Source organism: Melanostigma gelatinosum (genome assembly GCF_949748355.1).
Source record: "Melanostigma gelatinosum genome assembly, chromosome: 17".
Lineage (NCBI taxonomy): Eukaryota > Metazoa > Chordata > Actinopteri > Perciformes > Zoarcidae > Melanostigma > Melanostigma gelatinosum.
In genome coordinates this window covers 23,327,340-23,342,339 of record NC_136650.1, presented here as the reverse complement: position 1 = coordinate 23,342,339, position 15,000 = coordinate 23,327,340, and the positions used below count along the sequence as shown (strand labels likewise).

At 37.7% G+C, this 15,000-nt stretch overlaps 1 protein-coding gene across 1 annotated transcript in view; it reads right to left on the bottom strand.

Moving 5' to 3' along the window:
* Positions 1-8,876: 8,876 nt before the first annotated feature.
* Positions 8,877-15,000, bottom strand: part of LOC306791547 (uncharacterized protein) — a 9,535-nt gene continuing 3,411 nt past the window's right edge. Inside the window, exons 2-5 of the mRNA XM_079288329.1 lie at positions 14,949-15,000; positions 14,680-14,861; positions 13,410-13,500; positions 8,877-10,388 (exon numbers count right to left, since the gene is read on the bottom strand). The exon at positions 14,949-15,000 is cut by the window's right edge and continues 29 nt beyond it. Coding sequence (XP_079144455.1) covers positions 13,426-13,500; positions 14,680-14,861; positions 14,949-15,000 — 309 coding nt within the window. The 3' untranslated portion in view covers positions 8,877-10,388; positions 13,410-13,425. The remainder of the gene's footprint in view (positions 10,389-13,409; positions 13,501-14,679; positions 14,862-14,948) is intronic.

The following is a 15,000-nucleotide window of genomic DNA, read 5'->3' as shown; positions in this document are numbered from 1 at the left end:
ATAAGACGATGACATATTTTCCCATAACATTTGTTTGTCTCTTTGTGGATGTTTTTGTCTCTTTGTGGTTGTTTTGTTTGTCTCTTTGAGGTTGTTTTTGTCTCTTTGAGGCTGTTTTGTTTGTCTCTTTGTGGTTGTTTTGTTTGTCTGTTTGTGGTTGTTTTTGTCTCTTTGAGGTTGTTTTGTCTCTTTGTGGTTGTTTTGCGTATTTTGTGGTTGTTTTGTTTGTCTCTTTGAGGTTGTTTTTGTCTCTTTGAGGTTGTTTTGTTTGTCTCTTTGTGGTTGTTTTGCGTATTTTTGTGGTTGTTTTTGCGTACACAGCTGCTTCCTGTCAGAGGTCAGAGGTGAGGCTCTGTGAGGATTCAGGGTTTCATTCAACGTTGTTTGTTGGTCTGATCCGACCGGTTGACCTCGGATCAGAACGGTGTTTCTATTGATGACGCAGGAGGAAACTGTGTGCGCCCTTTTCTTCGTCTGATTTGCATCCTGAGGCCACATGCAGCTTCGTCACGTCGACTCGTTCAGATAGAATTCAGTCTGCTTTCATCCCAACTCTCATTAACGGCTAAATGTCAAACAGCAGCTGCAGCGTATCTACACGTCTGTAGAGGAAGAAGTAATCCAGAGTTCAGAGTAAATGTACTTAGTTACTGTCCACTTACTTCTGCTTGTTTCTGCTTAATAATAATAATAATAACAGCAACAAAGTCCTTGAATTGATTAGTTTTCATGTTGTTTGCAACATTTAACCTAAAACTCCCCAAAAGCTCAGATGTAGAAGAGGAGAAAACAAATAGAGCTGAACAGAACAGAAGAGATTTTTAGTATCTATAAATACATATTACATTGTGAAATGAGCTGAGATCTTGAATATATGAATATTAGTTCTTATTTTCTAACCTGCCCTTTATTTAAGTGTCTGAATCTTATAGATTTCTACGTCTAAACAACCGCTGAAGATAAATTTCCTTTCACAGACGTCAAAGAGACTCGAGAGTCGAGGCTGAAGCTGACGTCACAAAGACGCTGTTTATTCAGAGAAACCAGAAGACGAAGGACGACCTCGTCCTCCTGAAGACAAACGACCCGGCTGGAGTTCAGACCCAGAGGAAGCATTTCTTTAAACACTTTATAGGTGTCTCTTTGTAATCGTTTTGTCTCTTTGTAATAGTTTTGTCTCTTTGTTATCGTTTAGTCTCTTTGTAATCGTTTTGTCTCTTTGTAATCGTTTTGTCTCTTTGTAATAGTTTTGTCTCTTTGTAATCGTTTTGTCTCTTTGTAATCGTTTAGTCTCTTTGTAATAGTTTTGTCTCTTTGTTATCGTTTAGTCTCTTTGTAATCGTTTTGTCTCTTTGTAATCGTTTCGTCTCTTTGTAATCGTTTAGTCTCTTTGTAATCGTTTTGTCTCTTTGTAATAGTTTTGTCTCTTTGTAATCGTTTTGTCTCTTTGTAATCGTTTAGTCTCTTTGTAATCGTTTTGTCTCTTTGTGGTTGTTTTGTTTGTCTCTTTGAGGTTGTTTTTGTCTCTTTGAGGCTGTTTTGTTTGTCTCTTTGTGGTTGTTTTGTTTGTCTGTTTGTGGTTGTTTTTGTCTCTTTGAGGTTGTTTTGTCTCTTTGTGGTTGTTTTGCGTATTTTGTGGTTGTTTTGTTTGTCTCTTTGAGGTTGTTTTTGTCTCTTTGAGGTTGTTTTGTTTGTCTCTTTGTGGTTGTTTTGCGTATTTTTGTGGTTGTTTTTGCGTACACAGCTGCTTCCTGTCAGAGGTCAGAGGTGAGGCTCTGTGAGGATTCAGGGTTTCATTCAACGTTGTTTGTTGGTCTGATCCGACCGGTTGACCTCGGATCAGAACGGTGTTTCTATTGATGACGCAGGAGGAAACTGTGTGCGCCCTTTTCTTCGTCTGATTTGCATCCTGAGGCCACATGCAGCTTCGTCACGTCGACTCGTTCAGATAGAATTCAGTCTGCTTTCATCCCAACTCTCATTAACGGCTAAATGTCAAACAGCAGCTGCAGCGTATCTACACGTCTGTAGAGGAAGAAGTAATCCAGAGTTCAGAGTAAATGTACTTAGTTACTGTCCACTTACTTCTGCTTGTTTCTGCTTAATAATAATAATAATAACAGCAACAAAGTCCTTGAATTGATTAGTTTTCATGTTGTTTGCAACATTTAACCTAAAACTCCCCAAAAGCTCAGATGTAGAAGAGGAGAAAACAAATAGAGCTGAACAGAACAGAAGAGATTTTTAGTATCTATAAATACATATTACATTGTGAAATGAGCTGAGATCTTGAATATATGAATATTAGTTCTTATTTTCTAACCTGCCCTTTATTTAAGTGTCTGAATCTTATAGATTTCTACGTCTAAACAACCGCTGAAGATAAATTTCCTTTCACAGACGTCAAAGAGACTCGAGAGTCGAGGCTGAAGCTGACGTCACAAAGACGCTGTTTATTCAGAGAAACCAGAAGACGAAGGACGACCTCGTCCTCCTGAAGACAAACGACCCGGCTGGAGTTCAGACCCAGAGGAAGCATTTCTTTAAACACTTTATAGGTGTCTCTTTGTAATCGTTTTGTCTCTTTGTAATAGTTTTGTCTCTTTGTTATCGTTTAGTCTCTTTGTAATCGTTTTGTCTCTTTGTAATCGTTTTGTCTCTTTGTAATAGTTTTGTCTCTTTGTAATCGTTTTGTCTCTTTGTAATCGTTTAGTCTCTTTGTAATAGTTTTGTCTCTTTGTTATCGTTTAGTCTCTTTGTAATCGTTTTGTCTCTTTGTAATCGTTTCGTCTCTTTGTAATCGTTTAGTCTCTTTGTAATCGTTTTGTCTCTTTGTAATAGTTTTGTCTCTTTGTAATCGTTTTGTCTCTTTGTAATCGTTTAGTCTCTTTGTAATCGTTTTGTCTCTTTGTAATCGTTTTGTCTCTTTGTAGTCGTTTTGTCTCTTTGTAATCGTTTAGTCTCTTTGTAATCGTTTAGTCTCTTTGTAATCGTTTTGTCTCTTTGTAATCGTTTTGTCTCTTTGTAATCGTTTTGTCTCTTTGTAGTCGTTTTGTCTCTTTGTAATCGTTTAGTCTCTTTGTAATCGTTTTGTCTGTTTGTAATCGTTTAGTCTCTTTGTAATCGTTTTGTCTCTTTGTATTCGTTTAGTCTCTTGGTAGTCGTTTTGTCTCTTTGTAATCATTTCCTCTCTTTGTAATCGTTTTGTCTCTTTGTAATCGTTTAGTCTCTTGGTATTCGTTTAGTCTCTTTGTAATCGTTTTGTCTCTTGGTAATCGTTTAGTCTCTTTGTTATCGTTTAGTCTCTTTGTAATCGTTTTGTCTCTTTGTAGTCGTTTTGTCTCTTTGTCATCATTTCGTCTCTTTGTAATCGTTCAGTCTCTTTGTAATCGTTTAGTCTCTTTGTCATCGTTTAGTCTCTTTGTAATCGTTTTGTCTCTTTGTAGTTGTTTTGTCTCTTTGTCATCATTTCGTCTGTTTGTAATCGTTTTGTCTCTTTGTAATCGTTTAGTCTCTTTGTTATCGTTTAGTCTCTTTGTAATCGTTTTGTCTCTTTGTAGTTGTTTTGTCTCTTTGTCATCATTTCGTCTCTTTGTAATCGTTCAGTCTCTTTGTAATCGTTTAGTCTCTTTGTCATCGTTTAGTCTCTTTGTTGTCGTTTAGTCTCTTTGTAATCGTTCAGTCTCTTTGTCATCATTTCGTCTGTTTGTAATCGTTTTGTCTCTTTGTAATCGTTTTGTCTCTTGGTAGTCGTTTTGTCTCTTTGTAATCGTTTTCTCTCTTTGTAATCATTTCATCTCTTGGTAGTCGTTTCGTCTCTTTGTAACCATTTTGTCTCTTTGTAATCATTTCGTCTCTTGGTATTCGTTTTGTCTCTTTGTTATCGTTTAGTCTCTTTGTAATCGTTTAGTCTCTTGGTATTCGTTTTGTTTCTTTGTTATCGTTTAGTCTCTTTGTAATCGTTTTGTCTCTTTGTAGTCGTTTTGTCTCTTTGTCATCATTTCGTCTCTTTGTAATCGTTCAGTCTCTTTGTAATCGTTTAGTCTCTTTGTCATCATTTAGTCTCTTTGTAATCGTTTTGTCTCTTTGTAGTCGTTTTGTCTCTTTGTCATCATTTCGTCTGTTTGTAATCGTTTTGTCTCTTTGTAATCGTTTAGTCTCTTTGTTATCGTTTAGTCTCTTTGTAATCGTTTTGTCTCTTGGTAGTCGTTTTGTCTCTTTGTAATCGTTTTCTCTCTTTGTAATCATTTCATCTCTTGGTAGTCGTTTCGTCTCTTTGTAACCATTTTGTCTCTTTGTAATCATTTCGTCTCTTGGTATTCGTTTTGTCTCTTTGTTATCGTTTAGTCTCTTTGTAATCGTTTAGTCTCTTGGTATTCGTTTTGTCTCTTTGTTATCGTTTAGTCTCTTTGTAATCGTTTTGTCTCTTTGTAGTCGTTTTGTCTCTTTGTCATCATTTCGTCTCTTTGTAATCGTTCAGTCTCTTTGTAATCGTTTAGTCTCTTTGTCATCGTTTAGTCTCTTTGTAATCGTTTTGTCTCTTTGTAGTCGTTTTGTCTCTTTGTCATCAATTTGTCTGTTTGTAATCGTTTTGTCTCTTTGTAATCGTTTAGTCTCTTTGTTATCGTTTAGTCTCTTTGTAATCGTTTTGTCTCTTTGTAGTCGTTTTGTCTCTTTGTCATCATTTCGTCTCTTTGTAATCGTTCAGTCTCTTTGTAATCGTTTAGTCTCTTTGTCATCGTTTAGTCTCTTTGTTGTCGTTTAGTCTCTTTGTAATCGTTCAGTCTCTTTGTCATCTTTTCGTCTGTTTGTAATCGTTTAGTCTCTTTGTAATCGTTCAGTCTCTTTGTCATCATTTCGTCTGTTTGTAATCGTTTTGTCTCTTTGTAATCGTTTTGTCTCTTGGTAGTCGTTTTGTCTCTTTGTTATCGTTTAGTCTCTTTGTTATCGTTTAGTCTCTTTGTAATCGTTTTGTCTCTTGGTAGTCGTTTTGTCTCTTTGTAATCGTTTTCTCTCTTTGTAATCATTTCATCTCTTGGTAGTCGTTTCGTCTCTTTGTAACCATTTTGTCTCTTTGTAATCATTTCGTCTCTTGGTATTCGTTTTGTCTCTTTGTTATCGTTTTGTCTCTTTGTAATCGTTTAGTCTCTTGGTATTCGTTTTGTCTCTTTGTTATCGTTTAGTCTCTTTGTAATCGTTTTGTCTCTTTGTAATCATTTTGTCTCTTTGTAATCGTTTAGTCTCTTTGTTATCGTTTAGTCTCTTTGTAATCGTTTTGTCTCTTTGTAGTCGTTTTGTCTCTTTGTCATCATTTCGTCTCTTTGTAATCGTTCAGTCTCTTTGTAATCGTTTAGTCTCTTTGTCATCGTTTAGTCTCTTTGTTGTCATTTAGTCTCTTTGTAATCGTTCAGTCTCTTTGTCATCTTTTCGTCTGTTTGTAATCGTTTAGTCTCTTTGTAATCGTTCAGTCTCTTTGTAATCGTTTAGTCTCTTTGTCATCGTTTAGTCTCTTTGTTGGCGTTTAGTCTCTTTGTAATCGTTCAGTCTCTTTGTCATCTTTTCGTCTGTTTGTAATCGTTTTGTCTCTTTGTAATCGTTTCGTCTCTTGGTAGTCGTTTTGTCTCTTTGTTATCGTTTAGTCTCTTTGTAATCGTTTTGTCTCTTGGTAGTCGTTTCGTCTCTTTGTAACCATTTTGTCTCTTTGTAATCATTTCGTCTCTTGGTATTCGTTTTGTCTCTTTGTTATCGTTTTGTCTCTTTGTAATCGTTTAGTCTCTTGGTATTCGTTTTGTCTCTTTGTTATCGTTTAGTCTCTTTGTTATCGTTTTGTCTCTTTGTAATCGTTTTCTCTCTTTGTAATCATTTCATCTCTTGGTAGTCGTTTCGTCTCTTTGTAACCATTTTGTCTCTTTGTAATCATTTCGTCTCTTGGTATTCGTTTTGTCTCTTTGTTATCGTTTTGTCTCTTTGTAATTGTTTAGTCTCTTGGTATTCGTTTTGTCTCTTTGTTATCGTTTAGTCTCTTTGTTATCGTTTTGTCTCTTGGTAGTCGTTTTGTCTCTTTGTAATCGTTTTCTCTCTTTGTAATCATTTCATCTCTTGGTATTCGTTTTGTCTCTTTGTTATCGTTTTGTCTCTTTGTAATCGTTTAGTCTCTTGGTATTCGTTTTGTCTCTTGGTAATCGTTTTGTCTCTTTGTAATCATTTCCTCTCTTTGTAATCGTTTTGTCTCTTTGTAATCGTTTTGTCTCTTTGTAATCATTTCGTCTCTTGGTAGTCGTTTCGTCTCTTTGTAATCATTTCGTCTCTTTGTAATTGTTTTGTCTCTTGGTAGTCGTTTCATCTCTTTGTAATCGTTTTGTCTCTTTGTAATTTCTACAACTAAACAAAGTAGAAATATGAAGTTTATTTTTCATTTATTTGAGATGAATGTTAATAAGTCAAACAAACAAATCTTCAGTCGTCAAATGTTTTTCATCATTTCTATCAGAGGAATGCTCGTCATCATATTGAAGAAGAAAACCGAGTGTGTCAGTGACGGTGTGTGTGTGTGTTTCACTGAAGGCCACAGACCAACTCAAACACATTTCAACAGCATCAAACATCAAACAGCCTTCATCCTCAGTGTGCTTCATACGGCGGCTGTGATGAAGCATGCAGACTGTAGACGGCGCTACACTGCTCATCTGTGTCTAATGAAACCAAAGAACACGAGAAAGACTTCAAATGGTGTCAATATTAAAAGGAGCTGAGTGCTGCTCAGTTCAGTCAGGAAGCATCAATACCTTTGACCATAATCAATAAACTTTGAGGAGATGGCAGAATTTGAAGCTCCGTGATTGGCTGTTTGTTAGAGAAGTAACGGCATCATGTGGAGGTGAAACAGCCGGTGTGTTTCCTGTCATGCCGATTCCTCGTGGACTGAAATAAACGCGGCGCCCGAGGCGTCCGTCAACACTCGCTGTGAGTTGGTGACATCGACGGAGTTCGTGTTCGATAACAGACACAACCGATCACGATCAAAGATCAGCACACGCCAGCCGACGCCAGGAATAAACCGGGAGCCCCGAGGGCTCAACATCAACTTATGAAGGTTTACATTCTCACTGGTACGTTGAACCAGAGGAGTATTTAAGAGGTACATATTGTACTTTTTACTACAGTAAATTATTAAACTAAATATAATCATCTGATGAATGATGATGTGTTATACATTATATAAAGTCAATCAAATAAGCTCCACCTTTAAAGTGATGAACACATATAATATATATTATACAATGGTTACTGATTACTTTAAGTACATTTTGATGATTACACTTTTGTACTTCCACTTAAGTAGGATTTCGAATGCAGGACTTTTACTTCAACAGTATTTCTACACTGTTATATTAGTACTTTTACTCAAGTAAAACTTCTTTAACCTATGACCTCACTTCTCTTGATGCTTTGGTCTGAGTCTAGACTTTTCTTTTTTCTTCTTCAATTTAAAGGCGCAGAGATACGAGATCTGGAGCATTTTGATTGCCTCTAAACGGCTCTCAACATGTCGACAGTGAGCCAGCGGCTAGTAGCTAACAGCGCTAACAGTGCTAACAGTGCCAACAGTGCTAACAGCGCCAACAGTGCTAACAGCGCTAACAGTGCCAACAGTGCTAACTGCACTAACAGTGCCAACTGTGCCAACATCCTAACAGTGCTAACAGTGCCAACAGTGCTAACAGTTCTAACAGTGCGAACAGTTCTAACAGCGCTAACAGTGCTAACAGTGAATCCTCTTCCTGCTGAGTCAGGCTGCTAGCTGTGGGGTTGACTGACCATTTCTTCCAGCTTTTCATGAAATGTCCTTTCTTGAGAAAGGGTCGTCAGTAACTCTGCCACTAAATCCGTTTCAGCCATTGAGTGTTAAAAAAACAAAACTTGGTAAAAAAAAAGAAATCTACACCAGGCAAACCCCTAAAGATGTTATAATTTCTTCCATATCTTTCAATTTTAAGTCTTACTCCAACTAAGCTCTGCTGGCTGTTAAGTTTCGATTCACGATAGTCACGTGCTCGCCCACTGACCAATCACAGCACACTCTGCATCGCGGCAGCGTGTGCACCTGGACACGAGCGGCACGTAATGCTGACGTCATTATAGGCGGCTAGCGGCCGCTGACACGTCAAAGAATACGCCCAACATGTCAAACTAAAGATCTGATTGGTTGAACACGATGACAATCAACAATATCGTCTCCGTGTACTTTAATCTGCTCTGCACAGAGCCGAGTCTGCAGACCTCTGGCAGACACAGAGGTGAGATCTGAGAGCAACTGAGGAAGACAGGAGCTGTGCAATGAGAAAACAAGATAATGGGGAAAATATTTTTATAAATGATAATATATGTATATACATGAACGATGATGTATAATACATGTTTAAGAAAAATTATTAAATTGTAAAATAAATCATAATTCTTTAAAAAAAATATATAAATAGCTTTGTGATTCTGTTTCGGCCAGCAGAGAAGGCCTTGCAGGCCCTGACGGCCCGCCACTGCAGCGCTAACAGTGCTAACAGCGCTAACAGTGCCAACAGTTATAACAGTGCTAACAGTGCTAACAGTTATAACAGTTATAACAGTGCTAACAGTGCTAACAGCGCTAACAGTGCTAACAGTTATAACAGTTATAACAGTGCTAACAGTGCTAACAGAGCTAACAGTGCACACCACAGCATCAGAGCTAAAACAGCTGACAGAGTTTAACTTTAAGAATACTTTAGAAACATGTTGCGTTCTATGTTACTTTGTGTTAAATGATGAACAAGAAGCTGTTGATAACTTTTCAGACATTTTATTGCAAAACTCTTTTCGAGACTGTTCTGGACGTTCCTTAATGTTCTTGTGTTGAACCAAAACGGGTTGAAACAGAACTTCTGTAATTTTGTAAATTTTTGCCTATTTCCCGAAAGCTGCACATGAAAATAGTTTCTTTACTTGTTTGTTTTATAGTCTTTGAAACATCCATCCGAATACACGTTTTAAATGTTTTATCATTCAACAACATAGAAGCAGAAATATTTCCTCTTTTCATTTAAAGGGACAAACGCTTCGTCCTTCTGTGCCGACGGTTTGAATTCATATTGCTTTATTGAGCTTATTATGAATCTTCTTTCCTCTCAGAACTGAACTATAAGACATAAAAACACATTCAACTGATAAGTGCTGTTTGTTTACAAAGTGCTGCCGTTTGATTCACAGTCAAACTCGTGGGAAACGTTTTTACACATAAAACGTGGAGATAAATTTAAAAAACACAAAGAAGAATCTGATTCTCTTCTCTTTCATAGTTCGACATGTTTCATCATAAAATGTGTGTATATACTGTATATATACATATGTACATGTATACACATACATATATACATGTATATACAGTATATACATACATTTTATATATATGTATATATACTTATATACAACCTGTTGTCAGCTTTGTAACATTTTGCAGCTGATCCAAGAGGCTTTTTAAAAAGTGTATTTAGCTTAAATGTGCTGAAGTCAAAATTCAGAACATTTTTATTGTCTCCATACGGCTCTCAACATGGCGACGGCTGAACTCACACGTAAAGGGGCTAACAGTGCTAACAGCACAAACAACGTTAACAGTGCTAACAGTGCTAACAGAGCTAACAGTGCTAATAGCACAAACAACCTTAACAGTGCTAACAGTGCTAATAGAGCTAACAGAGCTAACAGTGTTTACCGGAGGGGGGGGGGGGGGCACTACGTTTCCATGACAACACTGTCGGTGTGGGCGGAGTTACTAGCTGTAAGCGTGTGAGAGCTGCTCTGAGCTGTCTGAATGTTAAACTTAGCACCTCATAGAAGATTCAAACATGATGCATGATATTCACGAGGACAGAAGTCATTTAATATCCATTATGGCTTCTATTAAAAATTAAATCATAGATATTTCAAATTGAATTTACTTTACTTTTACATTGATTTGATGATTATACTGTTTTTGTTGTTCAGCTTCATGAGTCAGATTTCATTTTGCTCTCATTCAACCGTGTAGTCATTAGTCAACTTCCATAATATACAGATTACCCTCCATACATCTCTATATATACATATATAGATATACATATATAGCTATCGAATATATATACATATTATGTATATATAGAGATATACGGTATATAAACATATTTGGTCTCTCACACGTTGAACAGTGAAGCATTGTGATAAGATGAAGAAGAATAAAGAGTCTTTGGTGCTCTGTGATTGGCTGAGGTCCACCTGTAGACCCACGCCGAGGGACACGGTGGCTCCTCTCCGCAGAGGTCAGAGGTCAGCCCCCCCCAGATCAGGTGACCCACATCACGACGATCAGACGTCAGCTACAAAACAAAGAATCAATGAAACAACCATTAGTTCTCTTTGAACATCAATCAGGGTTCAACAGGTCTGAAGTTCATACAGAAGATCTGAGAAGTTATCTTCAAACCTCGTATTCATATCAGATAACGGATGTTGTTCTGATTCTCATGCTGAATTTTAAAAACAGTTTTCCAACAATGAATCATAATTGTGATGATGAATCTAATAATAATAACTCATTCAAAGTTGTTCACTAAAATCATACATTATCTTCAAAAACATTTTGTTCAATAATTATTTTTCACATCTACACTTTCTCAAAAAGGGATTGACGAGCAAAATCAGTGATAAAATCAAAACGTTCAGCAGTTTATAAACACTGAATAAGCAGTTTATAAACACTGAATAAGCAGTTTATAAACACTGAATAAGCAGTTTATAAACACTGAATAAGCAGTTTATAAACACTCTTGTACTAATATCTTTATTACAATATGAAGATAACGTTTGTACAAATGTGATCTTTTCAGATTTTTAGCACCTTGAATTGAAAATAAAAAATATATATTTTTGAAGTCATCTATGTAAATATAAATTAGTGCTGGGCAACGATTCAAATATTTAATCATAATTAAATGTTTCCGCTAACTTTCAAAGTCCTTCGCTCCCGATCTGTGCGTTTGAATGCGTTTACGGTGAATGTCAGCGTAGAGCTGCACTAACATGTGAGTGTCTGTGAGTTGACCAGCGATGTCCAGTCGTCTCCAGGCAGAGCAGCGGCTGTTGCAGCTTCTCTCTTTATTTCCGCCCCCTCGACCAGAAGCGGAAGTCGCCTTATAATTGTCCGCGTTAATTCATGAATGCGTTAACGCGAAATGAACGCGTTAACTTGCCCAGCACTAGTTTGTACACATACGTGGTTCTCACAGGTCGGTTGTCTGCTCAGAGCTCCTCCGGACTACGACGGACAGACCGATTGATTTATTGGAATGTCTGTCGACCTGAAAGCCGGCCGTGTTTCTGCCGTCGCTCGCTGTGGAGTCCAAACACTGAGGACGGGTTAGATCCGTCGTGGTGAAGGAACAGAAAGTCTCCTGATAAACTTAATGTCATGAAGTAATTACAGATAAATGAGCTCCTTTTATTCTGCGACACTTTGAAAGGTTGAAACACTCGTACTGCTAAAACCACCAGAGCTCTGATTCAGAACACATCACTCGCTGACATTTAGAGTCACATCTAAGATCAAAAAGATCTTTTCCTCCAAACACTAAATGTTACAAGACAGAAATATCAGCATCATTTACTTCAGCTGAGTTTAATGTCACACAAAACAAACTTCTCTCCTCTAAACGGCTCTCTGGAGGATTTATATGTTGATTTAGTTTGTACATATATGTAAATATACAGAGATGAACATACATACAGGTGTGTACACACACACACACACACGCATATATATACATATATATATATATGTATATATATGTATATATATGTAAATATATGTATATATGTATATGTTGCCCAGCACTAATATATATATATATATATGTATATATATATGTGATATACATAACAAGAGGATGACAAGAACAGTGGGATAAAAGCAGCAAACATCCTACAGTCAGACACTCACATGTTAGTGCAGCTACATGCTGACATTCACCGTAAACGCATTCAAACGCACAGATCGGGAACGAAGGACTTTGAAAGTTAGCGGAAACATTAACGTGAGACAACTTCCGGTTTCTTAAGACCAACATCCGGTTTTCAGAATAAGATGCCAACAAAGTATGAATTATATTCACATTAAGTATGAAACATGCTGCCTGCATCTCGTGAACCAAATGTTATTGCCCTTTTGTTCATATAGCAGTACTTTCAAAATAAAAGTGTGCAATACACTACTTTATAATTCATTATTGAACTTTGCCATAACAATGAGATTAATCGTGATTAATCGCAAAAAATCCATGCGATTAATCGCGATTAAATATTTGAATCGTTGCCCAGCAGTAATTAATAACCTCTATAGCCCAAGCCCTATTTTTAGGCCTCTGCTCGAAAATTGCATTCCCATACTCAGAGTCCCCAGCTCTAACTACAAGGTCTATTTTAATAATTTTGATGCCAGAATACAGGTAACACTTGTGAGATGTGTTCAATTGTGTAAATATTGTGTATATGTTACTGGTTAATAACTGCTACACGTATGGCACAGCTCAAATTGAAAAAGTTTCAGGTTCGCCTGAAAAAAAGCACTTGCATTGAACTTTTGCTTTTTTTAAATAATGCCTAATGAACCCTAAAATCACTCCACAGTCATAGCACAACAGGTGTGTGGTCTGTCCAAGCTAATTGTACTTAGCAGGCCAGCATTAAATGAGGTCTGAGTACAGAATTTCAAACAAAATTCTGATTTTCGGAACCAGATTTTGCACTGCTCTATTCTAATTTTATATACTATACAACTACATATTAACTATATATTCACTTTCTTTATCACTAAGAGTGTTCAATACATCGTAATAAAGCAGTTTGCAATAATTTTCAGTCATGTTCAGTTATTTCCAGATGTCATATGTCTCATCCTTGAAAATAATCTGCTGTGAGTCAGTGTCTATGTGGGATTGTTAAGGCCTGTGATTGGTGGATTTATTCGTATGACACGTTGTTAGGTCGGTAATAGTGCATTGAACGCCGTCAGGTGTGTTATTTGGAACGTTGAGGGCGATTAGTCAGTATAAATCTTGATAAAGTGGGCTCGACCCCCATGCGAAAAATAAGTTGGTCCAGTCGAAAGATCCGCCCCGTTTCCACATGGAGCGCATTCATTCCAACGCAGGGAGACGGAGCAGGAAATGCCCTTCAGAGCTGTACCAACTTTCAATGGATTAACTGTTTTTTTCCAGACGAAAATCGCCAAAAGGTTTGGAGATTTTCAATTTTATTTCTGCAGAGCAGTGTGAGGTTTCTTGGGCTTTGTCCTGTAAGTAAGAGGTTTTTAACATAAGTTGCACTGTAAGTAGTACACACACCTGCGGAGTGACGGTCTCACAGTGTGTGTTGGAGCTGCTGCAGGTTCAGGCTGATCAGGATCATCAGAGTCCAGACGAGCGTCCGGATGTCCTACAGACAAAAACACACCTTCATCTGATCACATGATACAGAGATTATACATTTAAACACAAAGTAACTAAGTACATTTACTCAAGTACTGGACTTAATTATGATTGACTACACTTTCAGGTGTTTACAGTCAAGTTTAAACAACAAAACTCCTCAAAGTGCTTCAGGACTTTAAAACAGGTTGAAAGAGGTTTTAAGAGACAGAAACCTCTGGATGTTCCCAGTCTGTGAACTTCTACATCAACTCGTCTCTTCCTCTTGTGGATTCAATTATATGTGAGAAGAAGAACCGTTTATGACTTATTGTTCCTCAGAGAATCTTTAATCTGGAGAACATCACAAACCTCACAGAGCACAGAAAGCTCAGATCGGGTTTCACAATTATTTACTGTGTCAGACAAAGAGTTTATAGAGTTTAAACTCTTTGATTTAAAGACACAACGAGAGTCTGTTGATGCTTTCACACACACACACACACACACAGAGTTCATCTGAGGTCTAACTGAGGTCTATCTGAGGTCTAACTGAGGTCTATCTGAGGTCTAACTGAGGTCTAACTGAGGTCTAACTGAGGTCTAACTGAGGTCTAACTGAGGTCTAACTGAGGTCTAACTTTGGTCTAACTGAGGATTAACTGAGGTCTATCATTGGTCTAACTGAGGTCTATCTGAGGTCTAACTGAGGTCTAACTGAGGTCTAACTGAGGTCTAACTGAGGTCTAACTGAGATCTAACTGAGGTCTATCTTTGGTCTAACTGAGGATTAACTGAGGTCTATCATTGGTCTAACTGAGGTCTATCTTTGGTCTAACTGAGGTCTAACTGAGGTCTAACTGAGGTCTAACTGAGATCTAACTGAGGTCTATCTTTGGTCTAACTGAGGTCTAACTGAGGTCTATCATTGGTCTAACTGAGGTCTAACTGAGGTCTAACTGAGGTCTAACTTTGGTCTAACTGAGGTCTAACTGAGGTCTAACTGAGGTCTATCTTTGGTCTAATTGAGGCCTAACTTTGGTCTAACTGAGGATTAACTGAGGTTTAACTGAGGTCTATCATTGGTCTAACTGAGGTTTAACTGAGGATTAAGTGAGGTTTCCTAAATCCTGCGGCACACCCAGTTCATCTGAGGTTAAACTGAGGTTTAACTTTGGTCTAACTGAGGTTAAACTGGTGTTCTTACCAGAGAAACAGGAAGTGATGCAGCGTTACCAACGTCGACCCTGCCCTGCTCTGTGGTTCCTCGGGTAGTTGTCATGGTACCAGTCCCGTCCTCTTCCTCCTGCTGTCCTCCTGTGTCCTCCTCTTCCTCTTCGTCGATGAATCGCTCGCTAAACTTGTCCAAGTCCTCGCTGCTGGCGTTACCTGAAGGCACCACAGCAACAACACCATGAAGCCCTTTAACCTGTGGTGCGGTGGGTGTGACTGCACCTCAAGAGGGAGTGAACTTACTGTAGAAGCTGTACTCGAAGGTGGCGTTGTAGTCGTCGTAGTCTGGAACCGG